General features: G+C 44.4%; 1 protein-coding gene and 1 long non-coding RNA gene across 10 annotated transcripts in view; both read left to right on the top strand.

Annotated features, from left to right (window-relative positions):
* The window catches only part of MYO16 (myosin XVI), a 539824-nt gene that overhangs the window by 227037 nt on the left and 291249 nt on the right, over positions 1-21538 (top strand). For 7 of the 9 annotated variants that reach the window (XR_014819944.1, XM_084982290.1, XM_084982289.1 and 4 more), the window contains 2 exons: positions 579-732; positions 21147-21297. Coding sequence is in view for 7 of the 9 variants with exons in the window: in XM_084982290.1 (XP_084838416.1) it covers positions 579-732; positions 21147-21297 (305 nt within the window). In the remaining 2 variants the exon portion in view is untranslated. The remainder of the gene's footprint in view (positions 1-578; positions 733-21146; positions 21298-21538) is intronic. The other 2 variants (XR_014819945.1, XM_084982294.1) reach the window with 1 other exon arrangement.
* On the top strand, positions 11566-18648 carry LOC146398723 (uncharacterized). Its single transcript, XR_014819946.1, has 2 exons — positions 11566-14198; positions 14477-18648. It is a non-coding gene; the product is annotated as an uncharacterized LOC146398723 (long non-coding RNA).

Genomic DNA, 21538 nt, shown 5'->3' on the forward strand with positions numbered 1-21538 from the left:
GTTAACCCACTGAGCAAGGGCAGGGACCGAACCCGCAACCTCGTGGTTCCTAGTCGGATTCATTAACTACTGCGCCACGACGGGAACTCCCCATAGACCTGCTGTTTTTAAAAACACACCTGGGTATTTATTTGTATATCTGCCCGTTTCGTAGCAAGTTTACATCGTGCCTGGCACGTGCTATGTGAGAGCCCGTGGCTGGGAAGGTGGAGCTGCTCCTCGTTGGGATCCATGGTCTCCAGGATGAAGGCAGATTGTCTGGGAGACAAAAACGACCTCGAGTTCTCTCGGGCTTGGCTCCTCCGTAATTTCACATTTGACTCTGGAGGGCTCAGTGAACATGATTTTTACATTTTGTCGTTTCATTTGTAATGAAATATGCCTCTGATGTAAAATAAAATAGTCTCTGAAAAGGGCAGCACAGCTGTTTTATCGCCACCGTAAACTTTAGATGTGTGTCACTTTGCTTCACCTGTTGATCCATTTTAGCACGTCAGGCATATGGGAATGACTGGCAGTCAGCCGTGTTCTGCGATGTCACCCAGTTCTGATGCTGATGGCCGGCTTTTTTCTCGTAGATGTTGCCGCATCTGAGTTCATTGAGGAAATGCTGCTGAAAGCCGAGATTGCCTGGGAGGGAAAAATGAAGGAGCCTTTCTGTGCTCCGACCTTGGCCCAGGAGGAGCCCTATGAAGAGGTGGTCTCAGACCTTCCCGCCCTGCCCAGCAAGCTGTGAGTGCCTTTGCCCCAAGTCCCAGACCCTCGCTGGGTGGGGCCTCAGTCATTCTCATTTGTCACCCTCTCTGGCCACCCGTCACTTTTCCCTCCGTGTTAAGTGTCTGTCTCTCCACCACAAGTTGGAGCATTGACGCTGCACGTCAGCATTTACTGCAAGATACTTGTGGGCAGTAATGCATTTAGCTTGCAAGCCCTCTAGGTCTTTAAACATTTCTGTCTCGGGTCTTCATTCAATTTGTCATCAGGAGAACAAAGATATTATTTTAAACATACTCCCTGTTTCCAACTAAACTGATATGTAAGATTTCCAATAACTATCATAATGGCTAAATTTCCTGAAGTAGGAAATAGAAATACAGTGTTTTTTTTGGACTGCCCTGCGACATATGGCGTTCCTGGGCCAGGAATCCGATCCGAGGTGCCGTTGTGACCTACACTGAAGCTGTGGCAACCCCAGACAGATCCTGTAACCCACTGTGCTGGGCTGGGGATTGAACCTATGTCCTGGCGCTGCAAAAATGCCACCAATCCTGTTGCACCACAGTAGGAACTCCCAAATATTCATTTTTTCCTCTAAGTATAAAGCTAATGATTTCGGATCATCTGAAGTGTCTCCTCAACACTGGCCCATGCTACAAAGAGGATGGAATTTGAAACCATTATGCTATGTGAAGGAAGCCAGACACCAAAGGCCACACATTGTAAGATTCAATTTACATGAAATATCTGGAATCAGCAAATCCATAGAAACAGAAAATATATCAGCGTTTGCTGTGTGTGGGGGCGGGTGAGAAGTGACTCCGTGTGCATGTGGCGTTTCTTGGGGGGAATGACGAAAGCATTCGAGAAGCAGATGATTGCAGAAATTTGTGGATGTGCTAAAAAGCGCTGACTTGTATGTGTTGAAAGTGTGCGTTTTGTGCTACGTAGATTATATCTCTAAGGTAAATAAATACATAGAGATAAATGATTTCAAGTTGAAAATCAGGTGTGCTGCATATGCGCAGTGGGACCTTGAGAAAGTGACTTCCTCTCCCCGAGGCTGTGTTTTGACTGGTTCTGGAGATGACAGCTAATACTGGAGTATTTGTGGGCTCCCTGCGTGGAGAGCCCTGTCTGGGTTCGGGACCCTCTGAGCCATCATCAAACAGTAGAGATGCGGCCAAGTGATGCCTGATCAGGGATGGAGGTGTCGAATGAAAAGAAAAGATTCACAGCGTGAGTGTTGTGAGCTAAGTTTACGTGGAGCAAAATGTGGACTGTAGCCCAGGAAACAGCATTTCAGAGCTTGGAGAAACTGCTCTAAAGAGGCCGGGGCAAAGTCAGCGTGTTTGTGATTTTGGTGAAAGGAGAGGGTTATGCAACCAAGAACGCATTTTGCGGAAGGTCCCTGCTGGTCTCAGGAAGGTCACTGCTGGTCACGAGGAGCAGACGTCGCCATGAAGGATTTAGTGCTTTTCTAGCTATGAGGAGATCTGAGAATTGGGATCATAGAATCTTCTCCTGAAAATGCCTAACTCTCTGAAGACCTGTTCTGCCAGTTTTGCTGGGGCACAGAGCGCCCCACTCCTGATCCCCACCGGAGCTCCTTCCGGGGTGTTGAGAGTTAGCAGCTGCATCGGCTCGCGACTCAATCCGTGTAGAGGCAGGTGGCAGGTGCCCGTCTCCAGATCGCATCAGAGGGCATGCCGGGATGTGGCGGCTGAAGGGCTTATAGATGGATCTCGTTCCTAGGCAGCTTTCTCAACCAGGTCCCTGGCACGGATGAGCCGGAAGAGAGGGCTTCCCCGATGAGGCTCATGATGGCAAGAGGAAACGTCATGGTCTCTGCAGGGGGGCTGCTCGAGAAGGAGAGGAGCGCTAAGGAGACCCCCCGAACTCATCCATCAGAGGCAGGCCCAGAGTCTGCATGACTTGAGTTCCCTTCCTGGCAGGTGGCGGGGAGGCTTCCAGCAGATGCGTGACAAGGCCGCGGTGATGCATAAATGAGCCGAGGGCAAAATCCCATTTCCGAGTCTGTCCCATCGCAGACAGAGGGAAACACTTTTTTAAAAAGTGTATATGACTTTCATTTTTCCATTACAGTTGATTCACAGGGACACTGTTAATTTAAAACCACTCTGGGTAGTGCAGAGGCTCCAGTCAGGCATCAACGCATCGGCCTCTCCTTACTACTCTGCCACATTCATGACTGGATCTGAATTCTTAACCGTGTTGAAAAAGAGCTTGATTCGTGTGTCAGACCTCAGCTAAGAATCCCATGGGTTATCTTATTCCATTGTGAAAGCCCTGGTAAGATTTTCTTACTTTCCCAAGATGACAGAGCTGGGAAATGAAAGGTCGGGATTGAGAGCCCCGCAGTCAGAGCCCAGGTCGTTGCTAACTACAACATGTTACCCCGCTCCTGCTGCCACAGGCAGGGAGAAAATGGTACCATGTTTACGAGGGAGAAAAAGGAAGAAAGCCATGCTTAGAAACCAAAGTTGGAGTCAAGGAGTGTTACTTGAATAATAATAATAATAATACGTAGTATTTAATGGATTTTACATTATCATTATCATATGTTTAATGAGAATGGCAAATTGTGTGCTGGCTGGTCACTAGCTGTTTCTCGCAAATCTTAGACTTCCATTCATGATTTTAAATGTGGTTTTTATAATTATTTGTATGCTAGTATCAATTCCATATAATTCTTTAGTCTCTTCGAATTTAAAACTACTTTTTTCAAATTAAACATGAAGGTAACTGTGAATTATATAAAAGGAATAATGAGCATTAGAATTGGATGTTATTAACACTGAAGAAAGTTCCAAGAAGAAATCTCGTCTCATTGGTAGAGCTTCTGTCAATTGTGTAGAACAGCAGAGATATTTTTGAGATTCATTATTACTGTGTTGTTAATATTTCTGCAACTTAATAACATCTTAATGTTGCATCTTACTTTTCCACTTACAAAAGTGCTTTCACTCTTTTTGCTGGATTTTGCTTAAGCCTAGCAATAGATCTCAGGGTCTGGCATGGCTAGTTGGAAGGACTTGGTGATTTCAGTATTTTCCTGTGATCTCCCAACTACAAGGTGCTAGAGTTAGAATGTAATGCATATATATTAAATAAAGAGATGATTTATTTTGCTATTGAAAAAAAAAAAGGTTACTATACAAGATACATTCCAAATGACCTGCAGTAAACCGTTAGAAGCTGCTGACCTTGCTCCTTACATGCATATGTTGCTTATATCACAGATGTTTACTGTGGAGGAGTTGTTACTTTCCAGATGCTGACCTTAAAATCAATACCTGGAGTTCCCATCATGGCCCTGCGGAAATGAATCCGACCAGGATTCATGAGGTTGCAGGTTCGATCCCTGGCCTCGCTCAGTGGGTTAAGGATCCGGGCGTTGCCTTGAGCTGTGATGTAGGTCACAGACGTGGCTCAGATCTGGCTGTAGCTGTGACTGTGGTGTAGGCCGGCAGCTGTAGCTCCAATTCGACCCCTAGCCTGGGAACCTCCATATGCCACAGCTGTAGCCCTAAAAAGCAAAAACAAACAAAAAAAAAACGTAAGTTCCCATTGTGGCCCAGTGGTGAAGAGCCTGACAAGTATCCATGAGGATGCAGATTTGACCTGGCCTCCTTCAGTGGGTTAAGGATCCAGCATTGCCACAAGCTGCGTACTAGGTCACAGATGTGGCTCACATCTGGCATTGCCATGGCTGTGGCTGGCAGTTGCAGCTCTGATTTGACCCTGGCCCAGGAACTTCCATATGCCACCGGTGCAGACCTAAAAAGAAGAGAAAAAAATTACCTAATAATTCCCGTTACTTTTCGAATCATATCGTGGGCTTCTGGTAGAGAGATGTTAAAACATAAACCGAGTTAAAGCATGAGTATAAATTCTGTCATAATAAGTGACAAATTCTTTCATAATGTCATTTTGGATAAATATTAACTTATCTATGGGTCTACAGTTTGGGATTTTTTTTCTGCTTTAAAAAATAAAAGAGAGCAAATCAACCAACTTGCCCCCAAAAGTACTTTTTACTGTTGTTTTGAACAGTAAAAATTGATTGAACTTTATTGATTGAACAGTATGTTTAATGGATTAATCCATGGTTTTTTTCTATGCAGTTAAGTGTAATTTTTAATTGCATTTTTCTCTCGTTGACAATGAGCAAGTCTTTGAAAGTTTGAAATAAGTTTATATTGAAATCTGACGTATTTCATTGAAATCTGCTGTCATCGAGAAAATTAAATCAAAGAACAGCTCAATTATAGCATTAAGGGTTTTTTAGAATTCTGAAAAAATGACAGATAGGCTTGTTTAGTTTCACAGCTGAGCACTTGTGTACAATTTCATTTATCATTCATGAATTTATACTGTTATAAATATGAACTAGAGCAAATAGATGTGATGCAATAATAATTAGGTGCAGTTATGTTTTAATGCAGGAAGATTTATTTTCTATAATCTACTTTCAGAACGAGTTTTAGCACAAGAAGGAAAAATGTGGACATGAGACGTCTCCTTTGTAAACAAACCCACAACCATTATGAAGGATGTAGCACTGTCTTTAAAGCAGGTGAATGTGTGTATTACTGAGAGAAAAAAAAAAGCAACTGTGCTTGTCGATTTTGTCACAATATCACAGTCTTGATTTGGGCACCAATCTCCTGAGATATGAGGTATGTCAAGACGTTCTCGAATGCCCGTCTTTTGATTGAGGACGTGTGCAAAGTGGCCAGAGAAGTGACACGGTGGGCAGGAGGTAGAGTGTACTTCCTTAACATCCTCTTGGGCATTGTTTACAAAGCATCATTTCTTCACACACCAGGTGTGTGAGAGTCGGTGGTTGCACGTGGCGTTTGGGGAGGGTTTGGGTCTCTGTCTTTCTCCTCGTCTCAGCCTTGCTGCAATGTTTTGCACACTCTTTCTTTCGCCTTTCCTCTGTCCTTATTTTGCCCAGGACCGAATAGGGCAGAGTCACTAATAGGAGAAGCATGGAGTTAGAAGGACCTTAAACTTTCTTCTCTTCTTCTCCGCCTAACCTGCCATTAGGGCCACACTGAGTCACTAGGAAATCGCGCTGTTAGGAGTCAGCCCAGAGTCCGCATTTTCTAAGGAATCTTCTATCCAGCAAACATGACCGTGGGGTCTGTTAGCGGCTTGACACCCAAGTTCACGTCTCAAAATGATGTAGCTCCAAAGGTCCTTCCCACTGTAGCATTCTCTCCCCCCGGTCTCCATCTGTAAAGCTTTTGGGATTCCTCTCCCTTCGTTAAATCTGCAACCGCCCTCCTCACGCTTGACTGCTGGTCCCCCCTCTGTTCTTTCTTTCCTGCCGACGGGGTGCCCCCTCTGTGTCATCTCTTCCATCCTTGGGTGTCTTGGTGCCTCATTGACTATTATTGCCTCTAGTGAAACAGCTGCTCCTGGCTGTGTCCTTGGTGGCTGAACATGGAGCTGCTCTCCTAGGGTTTTTCATCCCTGAGACAGTCTAATAGGTGCCAGCTTTTGTTTCTGATACTTTCTTTCATGGAATCCTTGAGTTGGAACCCACAAAAGTTCTGCACAGCATCTCCGTGGAGGACAGTAGCTCCCTAAACACTTGGGGGGGGTTTCGCCTCTTAGTAACAACAACCGCGATAACGACAGATAGTTTGGGGACAGTTGCTGGACATCAGTCAGGACCTGTACAGGGTGTGTTACGTGGATAATTTCATTTCATCCTCAAAACAGCACCCCGAGATGCTGTCCCCCGTCTTAGCGTCCCTGTCTGGGGCTCAGAGCTGAAGGGACTTCACTTATGTCACACCCATGTATTCAGTCTGACACTGTATCAGTGAGAGGGCTCTTTTCCTCGGTGATTCTGAACCTGTGAACTTGGCTTTTAAGGAGGAAATTATTCACCTGCGTCTCAGTGACGGCCCTTCAGCTTTAGGCGGGGGGCATTGTCAATGGAGGATGAGTGTTTAGTATGACAGCTTGAGAAGTCCATCTGTAGTGAGGAAGCGGTGTCCCTGCCACAGAGATGCTGAGGATGAAGGCTCCTTGCAGTGCAGCTGCTGTGGGTCTCCTTTCCAGTTAGAGTCGCCAGTGGCCGTGGCCCGAGATGGGGCCACTGTTTTCCACCTGTCCACCAGGATACCCACTCACCCCGAGACCGTGCTCACTCTGAGTGTCTACCAACCAGTGATGTGTTTCAAGGACTGAGCAGCCGAACCTCTGTTCCTGGTTGGGAGACGCACCTGGGCGGGTGGCGGGTCCTTTACCCGCAGGGCGAGGGTGCAGAGGCTCTGAGTTCAGGACCCACCGTGACCTGACCCCATGTGTCTTTGTGGAGCTGATGTGCATCTTTCACTGAAGCTGCAGTAGCAAGTTCAGGGCCTCGTGAATCATTCGAGTGAATTGTCAAATCTGAGAAGGGCCGAGGGAACACCCGAATTTGTAGCGAGTTGCTCAGAAGGGCGGGTGGCCTGGGCACTCTCAGACGTGTGGCTGACGTCAGAAGTGGGGCAGCCTTGTTGGGGACGGGGCCCTTAGAGTGGGGTTCCTGCTAACTGTGGGTGGTCTGTCCGTGTCAGAAGTGCACTGCAGTGCAGCCCAGAGTGACGGCGATGCCATCTGTGTCCTGGGGTTGTTCCTGGGGACTATGTGAGTTACTGTGCCTACAGTTCGTAGAGCAGAATCTGACTCATTGTAACACTACCTAGTGCTTGAGAAATGGCAGAAGGAAAACAAAAAAGATGTTCCCCCTTCATCCGTGAGCTGTCAGCAGAATCATCTAAAGAATGCAGGCCTTCTAGCTATAAGCTGAGACAAGAGAATCAGGCCTGCAGTGTGGCGCTTTTGTACTAATTACAGCCCTTTGGAGGAAATGGTATTTTCTAAGCAGCTGGAAAGAAAATCCAATCTGGGAGAAAACCAGCTTTGGTTGGGTGACTGCTTTGATTATGTTGTCGAGTTGCTTGGTCTCCAGGGCTTCGGCTCGTGGGGCCCTTGGGATGGAGAAAAGATCTTGCTGTGCCTGGGGCTGGGAACGTTCTGGAGGATGCAGAAATGGGCAGGGCTGAGGACCACAAGGGAAGGGCACTGGTGGTGGGAGGTGGATCCAGGAGGCTTCGGCCGAGTGGCGGTTGATGAGAAGACATACCCTGCTCGGATTATTGGGTGGCTCAGTGGGTTAGGAATGCGTCCTTCTTGACCTCAGAAAAGCCCGATACTCACGATAGGCTTAGAATAGGCTTTTAATGGAAAGCCTTGAATGTGCCACATTTTAGGAAATAGGTTCACTGGGCACACAGTCAAGAGCCAGCCAACTCGTGGCTCCCCACAGCTTTCCTCCATGGCCTTTGCTGCTCAACTGAAGATATCAAATTGCATATCAAATTGAAGATATCAAATTGCATATCAAAGCAATTTCAATAATAATTTCCCTCTGTCTTTATTTAAATGCCACGACCTAGGATGGATGGATATAATTATCTGCATTTTATTCATGGAGAAGCAGAAGCACAGAGGTGTGCTGGACTGAGGTCTGTGGCTGCTGCTCCTGGAACCTGTGTCTTTGGATCCTTTGTTCATAGTCTCCGCCCTAAGGCAGGAAGGGCTCAGGAAGAATCCATGGCATAAGCACACTCTTACCAGGTGGATCTAAAACCATTTTACACAAGCAGGAGATAGCCTTCCACCTGTGCCTAAACGCTATGGAAATGTCCCCTTGCCGTTCAGACCAGAGGGCTTAGAGAGATGACCCTGAAAAGTCCCTTTTACTCTAAGGCCCATAAGTACAGTTGTGCTACAGCCACGAACTCCCTTTGCCCTGTTGGCTGCACTCCACATCCCTGGTTTTATTCCGTGAGACACGTATTCTTGTACATTAACCATGGCTCTGAATGACCTGAGCATTTGCAAAATCACTGCAGCTTCTGGGAATGCCTCGTGGTCAAATAGCATCACCGGAGATAAAGTCCAAGCAGACGCCCAGCCCTGAGTCTCCAGAGTCTTCACAAGCTCCCGAGCTGTTGCCCTGATGTCAGGAAAGCCATGCTGGCCGCAAGCCGTCTGCGGTTTTTTTTTTTTTTTTTTTTTTTTTAAGTTTTGTTAAAGTAGAGTTGATGTACGGTGTATGATATGGTGGTCGTGTCTGCTGTCCTCACAGTGACTCCGTTATACACGGACACACACCCGTTCTTTTTCAGATTCTTTTCCCACATAGATGGTCACCGAGTATCGGGTGGAGTCTGTGCTGCAAGCCGATCCCTGCTGGCCATCCATTCCGTAGACGGCCGTGAGCACGCGCCGGTCCCAGACCCCCAGGCCATCCCTCCCCGCACCTGCCCCCTCTGGTAACCATGAGGTAGTTTTCAAAGTCTGTGCGTCTGTTTCTGTTCCTGGCACGTCACGTAGGGATGCTGAGGGTGAGCCCTGAGACGCAAATGGACTAAGCACTGCCACCGGGGCCCTTGTGTGTATAGTGAACTTTATGACTGCTGTTTTTTGTTTTTTATTATAGTTGATTTTCAATGTTCTCATGACTACCATTTAAGAAATAGTTTCAGTGATCAGAGCATTCACCCGTTGCATTAGCTTCATGCATGAAAGAAATACCATGTAAGCCCAATTTTCAAAATGTTGGCACTGATGAGGAAGAAAGGCAGTCGTCCTACCTAGAGAATTTTCTTCTTGGGAGCAGAAATGCGATTTGGAGCCACCTCTCACTGTGCAAGCTTCATTTCAAGAAAGCAATTTTAGTTATGTCCCCAGCTCTGATGCTCAGCGCACAGCATCACACTCTGTGACGGGGCCGTAAGGTGCCCCCACATCCACGACTGCTTATCTTTGCCCGAGGGCATGTTCTCTCCTGATCCTATAAAATGAGGGTGGGAGTGAACCCAGATAGGTTGAAGCCCTTCAAAGGGACATTATTTTAAGCTCTAACCGCACTTTTTAGTGGCCAGGGTGAGCACTGCTTGGGAGAACGTACAGGAGAAGGATCAGCAGAGACTTTGTCGGGACTCCTGCGGTCCCGTCATTAGTTCTGGACCAAACCTGCAAATGGCCCTCAGCAGGTTACTAGAGCCCCAACCACACCGATGCCTGCGTTACTTGGACCAACTCAGTGAAACGAAGCCCTCGGCGTCGTTTGACCAGCCTTCTTTAGAAAGTAGGTTCACTCGCTTTTCCTCCGTGTGGACCAGACCAGCTACTGGCATGTTATCCAATTTCCCTCATTCACGTGCTTGGAAGCCCCAAGGAGTGTGTTTTGTTTACTAAATCTAGCAAGTCTAACTGGGTAGGACCTTCTAGGAAAACTGTGGTTCTCCTGATTAAAGGGACAGATTTCAGGGAGGGGGGAGGGAGTGAGATCGACTGGGAGTTTGGGGTTAGTAGATGCAAACTATTACATTCAGAATGGATAGGCTTTGAGGTCCTGCTGTACAGCCCAGGGAACTCTATCCAGTCTCTTGGGATAGAACATGATGGAAAATAATGTAAGAAAGGGAAATATGTATATATATATCTAGGTCACCTTGCTATACAGCGGAAATTGCCACAGCATTGTAAATCAACTATGCTTCAATAAAGAATAAAAAATATAGGGCAGGTTTTTCTGGTCAGCTTTCTTGTTTTGTGTCCTTCTAACACCTCCCTGTCTGGAACAGAAATGTATTACCTGGAGATGCCACGTGCTCCTGCCAAAGGATGGAGGTCATTGGCTCAGAATACAGAACAAGAAGCTACAACAAATCTAGGTCCTGGGAGATTTGCTGGGGTGGTTAGCGTTCCTGGCTGGCTGTTTCTGGATTTCCTGTGGTATGGGAATGATAACCCTTCCCTGCCTTAAGATACTCCCCTTAGTTTCTGACTGATGAAGCCTCATCGATACTGCCTGATACCAGAGCTATTATATCCCTGGGGCACCCTACCTGGGGCACGGTGCCCTACTCAAAGCGGTAGTGACGACAGTACTTAACTCTCCAGGGTGTCCTAACGTCCCCTGCGGCTTTTCATGACCTTATCTTTTTAATCCATCACTGTCAGAAGTTTCCTGTAACTTGAGTGCCCATAGGTCCTGGTTTGGTCCGGTTCTAATTAGCATCCATTTACTTAGCGTAATTATTCATAAAGCCTTCTTTCAGCTTGAAAGTGTCCTCGTTGGCAATTTATAGTCTGCTGATACAGAATCAGGGGACTCCGGGATACAGTTTCGTGTGTAGTTTCATTTCAGATTCATATTTTAAAGAAAGTAATTAAAGGGTCATTTACCTCAGCACGACGAATTCATAAAGCCCTTTGGATTATAAAGGGCTTTTGCATCTAAACTCTCATTTGATAGATATAAAGTTCTTTCTTTTAGTTATGTATGCAGCAAGACAGCCCGCCTGTTTCCTAGTCAAATATTATGACTACGTTGCTAAAAATCTGAAGACTGTAGCTTCGAAGTCTTGCTCAAGCTGTCACTCATTTCCCTAAGAACTTATCCTCGGGAAGGGAGTCTGTGGGCCAGCAGAGAACAGAGAGAGATGTCGGCATGGAGGAGGAAGAGAGACACTGAGGATTGTTTAGTCGGGTTGCCAATGGAAACCATCCCCACTAGCCCTCCAACATTGTCGGGCAGCCAGGTGGCCCTCCAGCATTGAGGACTAGACGCGCTTAGGGTCAAGGTGGAGGGCGAGGGTGGCATTTCCTTCCAGGGCTGTTGTTTCCTGTATTTGAAGCAGTTCCATTGACGAGAGCGCACTGCCCTTCAAGTGCTTCCTTCCATCCACGACTGCATACACTCATTTTCTTCCCTTACATGTATAGCCTGAATGTGTGTGGGGGCGGGGGGAGACAGAGACGAGAGAGACCCCTCTGAGGCTTGCTCTGGCAGCCTCATAAGTTGTACCAAATTGCATCAAATTTACGTACTAAAAAAGTCTAAACAATGCAGGAGATGGTTAACCATCTCTTTAATTTAAATGGGTGGTAATGTTGTTTTCCTACCAAGATCATTCATTAAAGACCCGTTCCGCAAAATAAATATATGCTAACCAGTCACTTCTAGCAACTGGAACTCCGTACATCCTCAGAAACTTCGAAATGCACAGAGCTTCTGGATTCAGTATTTTATTTTAGGGATTTTAGAGTAATGACAATAAAAACAAAAACTAACGGGACTTAAGTAAACTTAAAAGTTTCGGCACAGCAAAGGAAACCGGAAACAAAAGGAAAAGACAACCCACAGAATGGGAGAAAATATTTGCAAATGAGTCGACTGACAAGGGATTAATCTCCGAAATTTATTAACACCTCCTACAGCTCAATACCAAAAAAACAAACAACCCCATCAAAAAACGGGCAGAAGATCCAAACAGACAATTCTCCGGAGAAGACATACGGATAGCAAAAAACACATGGAAAGATGCTCAGCATCACTCATTGTTAGAGAAATGCAAATCAAAACCACTCTGAGGTACCACCTTACACCAGCCAGAATGCCCATCATCAAGAAGTCTACAAACAATAAGTACTGGAGAGGGTGTGGAGAAAAAGGAAGGAACCGTATTCACTGTTGGTGGGATTGTAAATTGGTGCAACCACTGCGGAAAACAGTATGGAGAGTCCTCAGAAAACTAAAAACAGAACTAACTACCATTTGATCCAGCAATCCCACTCCTGGGCATCTATCCAGAGAAAACCATGACTCGAAAGGGAAAAAAAAGAAAAGAAAAGACACATGTACACCATTCTTCATTGCAGCACTATTTGCAACAGCTAAGACATGGAAATAACCTAAATGTCCATCGACTGAGGAGTGGATCAAGAAGAGGCGGTACATACACACAATGGAATATTATGCCGCCATTAAACTGAAAGAAATAACGGCATTTTTAGCAACATGGATGGACCTAGAAATTACCATGCTAAGTGAAGTCAGTCAGACAATGAGACACCAACATCAAATGCTTTCACTGACATGTGGAATCTGAAAAAAGGACACAATGAACTTCTTTGCAGAACAGACACTGACTCACAAACTTTGCAAAACTTACGGTTTCCAAAGGAGACAGGTTGGGGAGTGGGGAGATACACTGAGGGCTTGGGATGGACATGCTATAAAATTTGTTTGTGATGGTGGTTGTACACCAATAAATGTAATAAAATTCAATAAGTATTACCAAAAAAAAAACCAAAAAAAAATTAAAAACTTTTATTGGCAGATCTCTGTTGGGAACTACTAACCTGAATGTGAACTATCTTAAAAAGAATATAATTTGCAATCCAAGCACAAGTGACACGTGGACATTTGTATTTATGTTTAGATTACCAAAACGGTTTTTTAAATTTTAGGTTTTTCCTCTGACATAAACTGGTCATTTTTGGCGGGGCAAAGATAGCAATTACCTCAAAACTCTCCAAGAACTGTTTCATTCAGCATTAATCTTTGGATCATTATGTTATTTTATTGATGCAGAAAATCCCCAGTTCCCTATAATAAATAATTTATGTAGCTATGTTCCTAGGATTAAAATTGAGAACTAGCTACTTGGTCCATTACTTAACCACTAAAACACTCAAATAATGGCCTCACATATGCCGTTTCTTCACGTTTGTTTCTATAAAAGTTTTTTTCCTTATTGGCCTAATATATCTCAATATAGTCCATTTTATTTGTTCTCTTTGGTTTTCTAAAATTGCTTTAGTTATAATGGGCAATAATTGTCGCCCGTGTTAGTTTTATTATGTTCCTGTTTCGATTTTCAGAAATAAAATCCTAGTTCCTACAGGCACATTTGCTCTGCGTGAGATGCTTTTTATGTTTATAGAAATAAGTTAAATCTTGAATCAATCCAGTAGAGTTCAGAAATTGGTTGTCTGCTGGCCTCGTCCCATCTAATTTCTTCCACAGTCAAGTTAAAGATTTCTCCCCACACTAATCTAAACCACCCTTGTGTGATAGCGCTTTCATTTTCTTTATGTTTATGGGAGTCTCCCTTACCAAAAGCCTTCTTTTACCAAATAGACTATGTAATCCTATTTTTTCCTTTTTCACTGATAAATGTCTAGCCCTAATAATTTCTTTTTTATAACCAGATTTTTTTCCCATTGGAAAAAATGTGGAAAATGCAGAATAACATATAGAAGTGTGAAAAAAAAAATCTCTCATTAGTGTCAAGAAAAATTGCACCAGAAAAGTTGAAGATAACAGAAAGACTTTGCTCAAGAGTATTGGAGAGGAGAGAATTTGAGCTCCGCGCCCTGAAACTGGAGGCTGGGAAGCATGTTAGTTATGGGGTTAGTGGGAAAGGGCTGGAGGGGGTTATTTGGAGGTTGGTCAGTGTGATGTGGCTCAATGATGCTTGGTGGAGCCAGGCGCCTGCCCTCCCACAGACGTTGGGAGCTGGGCACCATCTTTCATGACAATTGCATTTCAAGGGGGTGTCCCTCTGGTGCTTGAGAAAGACATTTATTGAGGAGTTCCCGTCGTGGCGCAGTGGTTAACGAATCCGACTAGGAACCATGAGGTTGCGGGTTCGGTCCCTGCCCTTGCTCAGTGGGTTAACGATCCTGCGTTGCCGTGAGCTGTGGTGTAGGTTGCAGACGCGGCTCGGATCCTGCGTTGCTGTGGCTCTGGCTTAGGCTGGGAGCTACAGCTCCGATTAGACCCCTAGCCTGGGAACCTCCATGTGCTGCAGGAAGCAGCCCAAAGAAATAGCAAGAAAAAAAAAAAAAAAAAAGAAAGACATTTATTGAGTTGTAAGCCTGGGAGGGGTTTACATCTCAAAGGGGCAGAGGCAAAATTGTATCATTTTAACTTCTTTAAAGTAAATCCTCTAAGAAGGGAGAAGTCTGGGGTCTAGAGCAGGGAGGAACCCCTCTAATGTTCAGTTGAGATGAGGGAACGTTACATCCACCTTCATCATTAGGTCCCCTTTCGGATGAAATTACCAACTATTCGTTTGGCACAGTTTCTCACCCTTTATATGTTTCTTCTTGTTTATTACGTCGAATTCCTCTTTCTATATAATTGCAACTTATTTAAAAAAATTAACCTTATAAATATTTAGCCATAAGCATTGAATAAGTATTAAAATACCAATGATTACTTTGAGATTATTCCTTTTTCTGGCAAAATAGCATTTTAATACACATTTTTATTCTGCAGATGGACAGTGAAAATTTCAATATAGAGAAGTAACTTATCAAACACTGTTGTTAATCACAGTTATTATGGCTACAATACGTTTCATTTAAAAAGGAGACTGGAAACCTAAGGAAAAAATGTTCTGTAGATCATTTAAAACGTGATCACGGACCATCAGCCTAGATGCGTATTCTTCATTCTCTTAGAGAAAGTATCTGCCTGACTAATTATTATGTTGCCATTTAATCCAATTGAGTTATTTAGTCATTTCATTTTATATGAATGAGAGTAGTTATAACTAGCTACTTGTAATTATTGTTAGCAGTAGATCCTGGAATATATAACCTGAGATATCGTTGAGTGTATAGATGAGTTTTAAAAATGCAGGTGAAAAAGTGTATGAAGGGAGATTATGTCTTAGCATCACTCGGCTGAAGGACTTGAAATACACTTAGCTATTACTTGATCTAATTCCTGCACCTGGAAAAGGTGGAGCTGCGGTTTTGAAGGTCTTAGAGGGTGAGGTAGTAGCCAAAGTGAGGTAAAAACTGAGAACGAGGCCACTGTATTCCTGGACCAATCTTCTCTTCGAGAATAGTTTTCAAGGAGCCTGCTGGTGACACCACGATTAGAACTGAGGTATGAAAGGAGAATTTCAGCTATTTAGTAAACTCACCATTTCTTCATCTTAGAAACCCTTCAGAATTGATGATTTTACTTATTTCATAGCTATCTTTCACATTTCTACCTTGACTAATCTAACTACTGCTTTATTCATTGCTTTATACTCAAAAAATTCAATGTATGCAAAACGTCTCTTTAGTTTTGGGGTTTTGTTTTTTGTCTTGCCTTTTAAAAATTTCCTGACCATGCAGAGGAATGACATGATAAGAATAAGGGAGATAAGTCAGGAGATATTTTGGTGGCTGTGAGGGTGGACTCAGGTGGAGGTGGTGACATGGTGGCTGAGGACAAACTCTGGAGCTCAAGTCCCAGCTCTGCTACTGCTCACTGTGTGTCCAAAGCAAGTTTTTCTCCTCTGTGGCCCTCAGTTTACTGAGCTATAGAATGGGCATAAAATGTGCATAACTTACAGAGCTGTCATCAGATAAAGAGTCAATGTGTCTTGGAGTTCCCATAGTGGTGCAGTGGAAGCCAATCAGACTAGGAACCATGATGTTGCAGGTTTGATCCTTGGCCTCGCTCAGTGGGTTAAGGATCCAGCGTTGCCATGGGCAGTGGTGTAGGTCACAGATTTGGCTCGGATCTGGTGTTGTTGTGTCTCTGGAGTAGTCTGGCAGCTACAGTTCCAATTAGACCCCTAGCCTGGTTACCTCCATATGCCGCAGGTGCGGCCCTAAAAGGACAAAAGACAAAAAAAAAGAGTCAACGTGTCTTCAGTCCTTAGAACAGAGACTGTCGCATGAAGTACCATAGAATTACAAAAATTTTGCAAGTATTTTGCTCAGACTATAGAAAATATCAGAGAACCACATCTGTCCTCAAATATTTGAAGGGCTCTCAATTCAAAGAAGCACAGGGCATACGATTGGAGCTCTCAGAATGATGAGTGCAGGGGAACACAGACAGGCCTTGTGCCCAGCTTGCTCAGGGAAGCCGTAAGGCCCCTTTGAAGGTTGTGAGGACCTTAGCACTTGATGGTATTCAGGGAACCTGGACATGAACATGTTTTTAAGTGTTCCCTTTATATAGTGAATTTTTTTTAATGAATGACTCCAGCTTTGGGAGGGACACTCAGCATTGGTCAGACGGTGCACCACATGCAGTTAGTCATACGGGCCACTAGGCGGCTCAGTGAGACCACAGCACCTGCTGCCAAGAGAAGGGGCCTGGCTTATCCGTGACTGGATGCAACGCTGCTCAGAAAGGTCTGGCCTCTCGGCCAGGTTTCCCAGGTTTCCTCTCGGCACAGGTCGCTGTGCATGTGTAGGCGTCCATCTAGGTCCACCTGTGTTATCCTGTCCCACCCCCTCATGGGACGGGGGGCAGGGCGAACCGGTGCAAACAGGAAGCCTGGCTTCTGGGTCTGCCGTGAGCAGTCATCTTGGGCATCCCAGAATCCCTTGTCTCCTGCACCTGTCCTGTAACAGGTGTCCTGTAACAGGTGTCCTGTAACAGGCTGACCTGTTGGCTTGGAAGTAGAGTGAGTCCCCGGAAACTGCAGCTCGTGGGTATTGCCGGCTCCCTAACAGGGTCATTGCACTAAGCCCTTTACGCGTGTCATGCTGTAACCCTCACTTCGGGCCTGTGTTACCGACAGCTTTTCCGGGACGCTTCTGTAACCTGCCCGGGCTGGGGCAGAGCCAGGCGTCTCACCTCATGGCTCTTCTGACTCAAACGTGTGCTCACTGCAGTTGTTGTCCACCAGGCTGCCTTGTTTAACCCCTGTTCCCTCGCCCCATTCCCTGCATGGACATAGCGTCCTCGACTAAAATACTACAGAGCAGCATCCCCCGGAATTCAAAGGAAGTAAAACTGGCCTCACGCCACGAGTTTCTCAGCTATTCCTCCTCTTGCCTCCGAGGTGGCCCTGATGCAGCCCCGTCCTGAGTCTGTCTTTGTTCTCAATTTCCTAGACTCCAGCACAGCTGGAGAACAGCCCAGGGAGGAGTTGCAGAGCAATGGATGAGCCGCTGTGGTTCCTGAAGGAAGCCCTGCAAATGAGTCCCTTTCTCCCCATTGTGGTTAATGGAAAAATTTGTTTGTATTTCTATTTAATAACAATCAGCCACTGGAGACGGAAATACACAGACACTGGTAACATGTGAAACATCCTCCAAATACATTTAACACGTTATTTGCAAGATTTTAATGCTTCCAACTGCTAGGTACTGATGAGAGAAATTAGTGAAGATCAGAATAAATGGAGAAATATGCTGTGCTTTGGGATGACAAAACTTGACACTGTTAACAGGTCAATTCTGCCCAGATTGATTTAGCATTTGAATACAAGGCTAATCAAAATACCAATCATTTTTTACAGGAATTGACAAGTAGATTCTAAAATGTATATGCAAATGCTAAACCTCAAAGAGCCACAGTAATTTTGAAAAAGAAAATAAAGTTGGGTGACCCACATTTCAAGCCTTGCTGTGAAAATACATGAGTCAAGATAATGTCATGTTGGTGGAAGAATAGCCTCTGCTCTATCCGTGGGACACAATGGAGTGTCCCCAGATGGGCCTGCACATGTATAGTCAGTCGATTTTTAACAAAGGCGTCCAGGAAACCGGGTAGGAAAGATGTTCTTTTCAAAACCGGTAGTGGAGCATTTGACAGCCGTATGAAAAAAGAATGAACTTTGACTCCTACACAGCACCATCTACAAAAAGCCGCTCACAATGGATTGTAGGCCTACCTATGTGTAAAGCATAAACCTATAAAATTTCTGGAATAAAACCTAGGAGAAAACCCTGTGGACGCTGGGCTTGGGAGAGAATTTTTAGATGAGACTCCAGAAGCTCAAACCATAAGAGAAAAAGTATTCCTGAAAACGCACTGTTAAAAAAAGTAAAAGACAAGACACAGAGTGGGAGAAAATATTTGCCACGTCTGTATCTGATAAAGGACTCAAATTCAAAATATATAAATTCAATAATCTGTCACCAAAGAATCCAGGGGGAAAAAAAATAGGAGATTTGAACTTGTACCTTACCAAAGAAGGGATTCTTAGGTCCAATAAGCACATCGAAATGCAAATAAAACCCACAGGGAGAAGCCACTAACACACCCACTGGAATGGATTTTAAAAACAAAACAAACACAGAGTCCCCACTGTGGCTCAGCAGGTTAAGAACCCAACTTAGTGTCCATGGGAATGCAGATTTGATCCCTGGCCTTGCTCAGTGGGTTAAGGATCCGGCGTTGCTGTGAGCTGCAGTGTAGGTTGCAGACATGGCTTGGACCCAGTGTTGCCATGGCTGTGCTCTAGGCCAGCAGCTGCAGCTCCAATTCGATTCCTAGCCAGGGAACTTCCATATGCCGCAGGCGTGGCCTTTGAAAGAAAAAAAAAAAAAAAAAAAAAAAAAAGACGAGTTCTGGCAAGGATGCGAAGCAAGTGGAATTCCAGTCCATGGCTGGGGAGAAGCAGCCGTGGTCCAGTGACCTAGGAAACAGGTTGGTTCTCAACCAGGAGAACCCTACATCCCACAGGCGAGCACTCCTCAGCAATAAAAAAAAGACCACCTCTTGATCCATGCAGCAGCCTGAATCAGTGAAGCCAGGCGCAAAAGGCTCTATGATGTCTTTCAAATGACATTTTAGAAAAAAGCAGAATTATAGCGAAAGAAAGGGTTAGCCTTGGTTACCGGGGGCAGAAGCTTAGGGGAGGGAAATGACTTCAAAGGACAGGTACAGAGAGCCATTTGGGGGCGATAGAAATTCTACGTGTTGCTGGTTCTGTGGGTTACACAAATGTGTGTGTGTGTGTGTGCAACTATATTTAACTCTGTACCTAGGTAGACAAAACTCATTGACACTGTACATCTACAAGAAAAATTTACTATTTGTAAATATCTCAATAAACTGAAATTAAAAAAAAAAAAACAACAGAATGCAGAAAGCTTTCATCAGGATCCCAGCCGCTCTGGTAAAATACATGTAATCATTGTGTTTATATGCATTGCACTTGATGGAATACGTATGTGCCGGGTCCCCCCCGGCGGTCAGGGGAATGTCCCGAAGAGGAGGGGTGGCAGGTGCAGGAAGAATAACGGAGACGCACACACTCTCGAGGAGTGCTCAAGCATCTCAAATTTATTGATGAACGGCAGCAGCTTATATAGGGAAAAAACTTAAAACTTACATCAACAAAAAAAATCAATATCTCCTAACTGTTCCAGGGCTGCAGATTAAGATAGAAAAAGGCACCTGGATTGGGGAACGGACACCACACACCCATTACAGAGTAAACAGGCAGGAAGCTAGAGGCACGGACAGGTCACAGACAACCTTGTAAATGTCACCTACGTCTTATTGTCCTTTAACATAAATGTCTCTTTGCTACCTAGCAACAATCTTAACTTTAACTCCTAACATTGTAATAGATTTTTATACTTTTACAATAAAGTAATAATAATCATCAATTCCTAATGCCTACATACTATATTGTAAAAACTAAATAATCGTGCTGCCTAAATAAAGCATGCCAATATTATCTAAGACCATCCTATGAAAAAACAGGAACCTCCCCAGAAGCTATTATTTTGGAAGTAGACAGCACAGAGCCATAGCTCCAAAGATAGACTAAAGGCTAACAAACAAAAATAGGTTGAAGCTTAAATAGAGAATAATAAATTCCTTTCTTAAGGCAAAAAGAACACAGAGTTAAGGCACAGTAAGCAAGGCATGGATCAATTATTAAAAACAAAAAAAAGCAGAAGCCAAAGGTATGTGTCTCCAGGCACTGGTCTCTAATTCCTGGTGGGGGTTTCGAGGCCTGGTGGATACGCTGGCTTGCAGAGCCTTCTTCAGAGTCCCCTGGACTTTGTCATCAGGTGGATCCATTCTTGAGACTTGGCTCCCAGCATGTATGTATTTTTGCTTTATGATCAAATTTAGGGTAGGGCATTTTTAAATTCTACTATACTAAAGTGTTACAATGCAATTTAAACATTTAGGTTGTGTGGTTTTTTTTTTTTTTTTTTTTTTTTTTTTTTCTATGAACTTGGCTTTCTTTTGGCCACGGTGTCTGTGGAAGAACAGAAGAAGTGAAGTAAATTTTATTTTATCTTTTTGCTAATCGAGCTGTAAAGATGTAATAAAACGTATTCTTTGTGTCATTAAGCCTGTCATGCCTTTATAATTCTCCTGTTATCCTTTCATTACAAACTCTAACTACTGCCCATGATTCTATAACACATTTTAAATGCTCTATGAACAATATGTTAATTCATTGCAGAATTTTGCCTTCAGTCTTTTACAGTTCATTTGCACATTTAAGGACTTGCTTGGTTCAGCCGTGCACTTCATCCTTGGCGTTTCCATGGCTTATTGGTTTGTCTAAGTCGTGTGTGTTCACAGGCATTTTCTTCGAAGGTTGAAATGAATATATTTCTCTTTTAAAGGCGAAATTGAATGAGATCCAGAGGTGATTGAAAAGTCTGCAGATTTCCTCTTGATTTTCTTTTCACCTGCAGTGTTGAGACCATTTCTTATTTGAACTAAACAACTTGCTATAACCGAGCATTGGGGTCGTGGTGATTTCTGATTGATACGGTAATGCTGGAAGGCTAATTGTCGTCTTGATTATTTCCAATAGCAGCCCCCTGGTGTTGCCTATTGCCAAGCAAGACAGTTTGTTGGAAAAAGACATTATGTTCAAAGATGCAACAAAAGGTCTGTGCAGGCGACAATCTCAGGACAGGACTCTGGAGAATGCCGCCGTGAATGGCCCCAGCAAACCCGAGCAGGTAATTTATCCTTCACTGCACGTCTGCAAGGATTACGTCACCTGTTTCTTTTACCCTGTATCCACTGCTTTGGGGGGGGGGCACCCGAGCAAACTCTGGGTTCATTTTCTAGATGACAGTTCTGTGCACCGGAGAGGAGGTGTGTGTTCCACGGTGGCGCGTGTGTGTTCCATGGTGGCACGTGTGTGTAGGGGTTTTGAGGATGGATGGCAGGTCTCTTTCTGAGGTCCGTGGACACCCC

Source organism: Sus scrofa, chromosome 11 (genome assembly GCF_054392235.1).
Source record: "Sus scrofa isolate SSC_HxYL_T2T_F1_AM1 chromosome 11, Sscrofa_HxYL_maternal_Yorkshire_Landrace_v2.0, whole genome shotgun sequence".
NCBI classification, from domain to species: Eukaryota; Metazoa; Chordata; class Mammalia; order Artiodactyla; family Suidae; genus Sus; species Sus scrofa.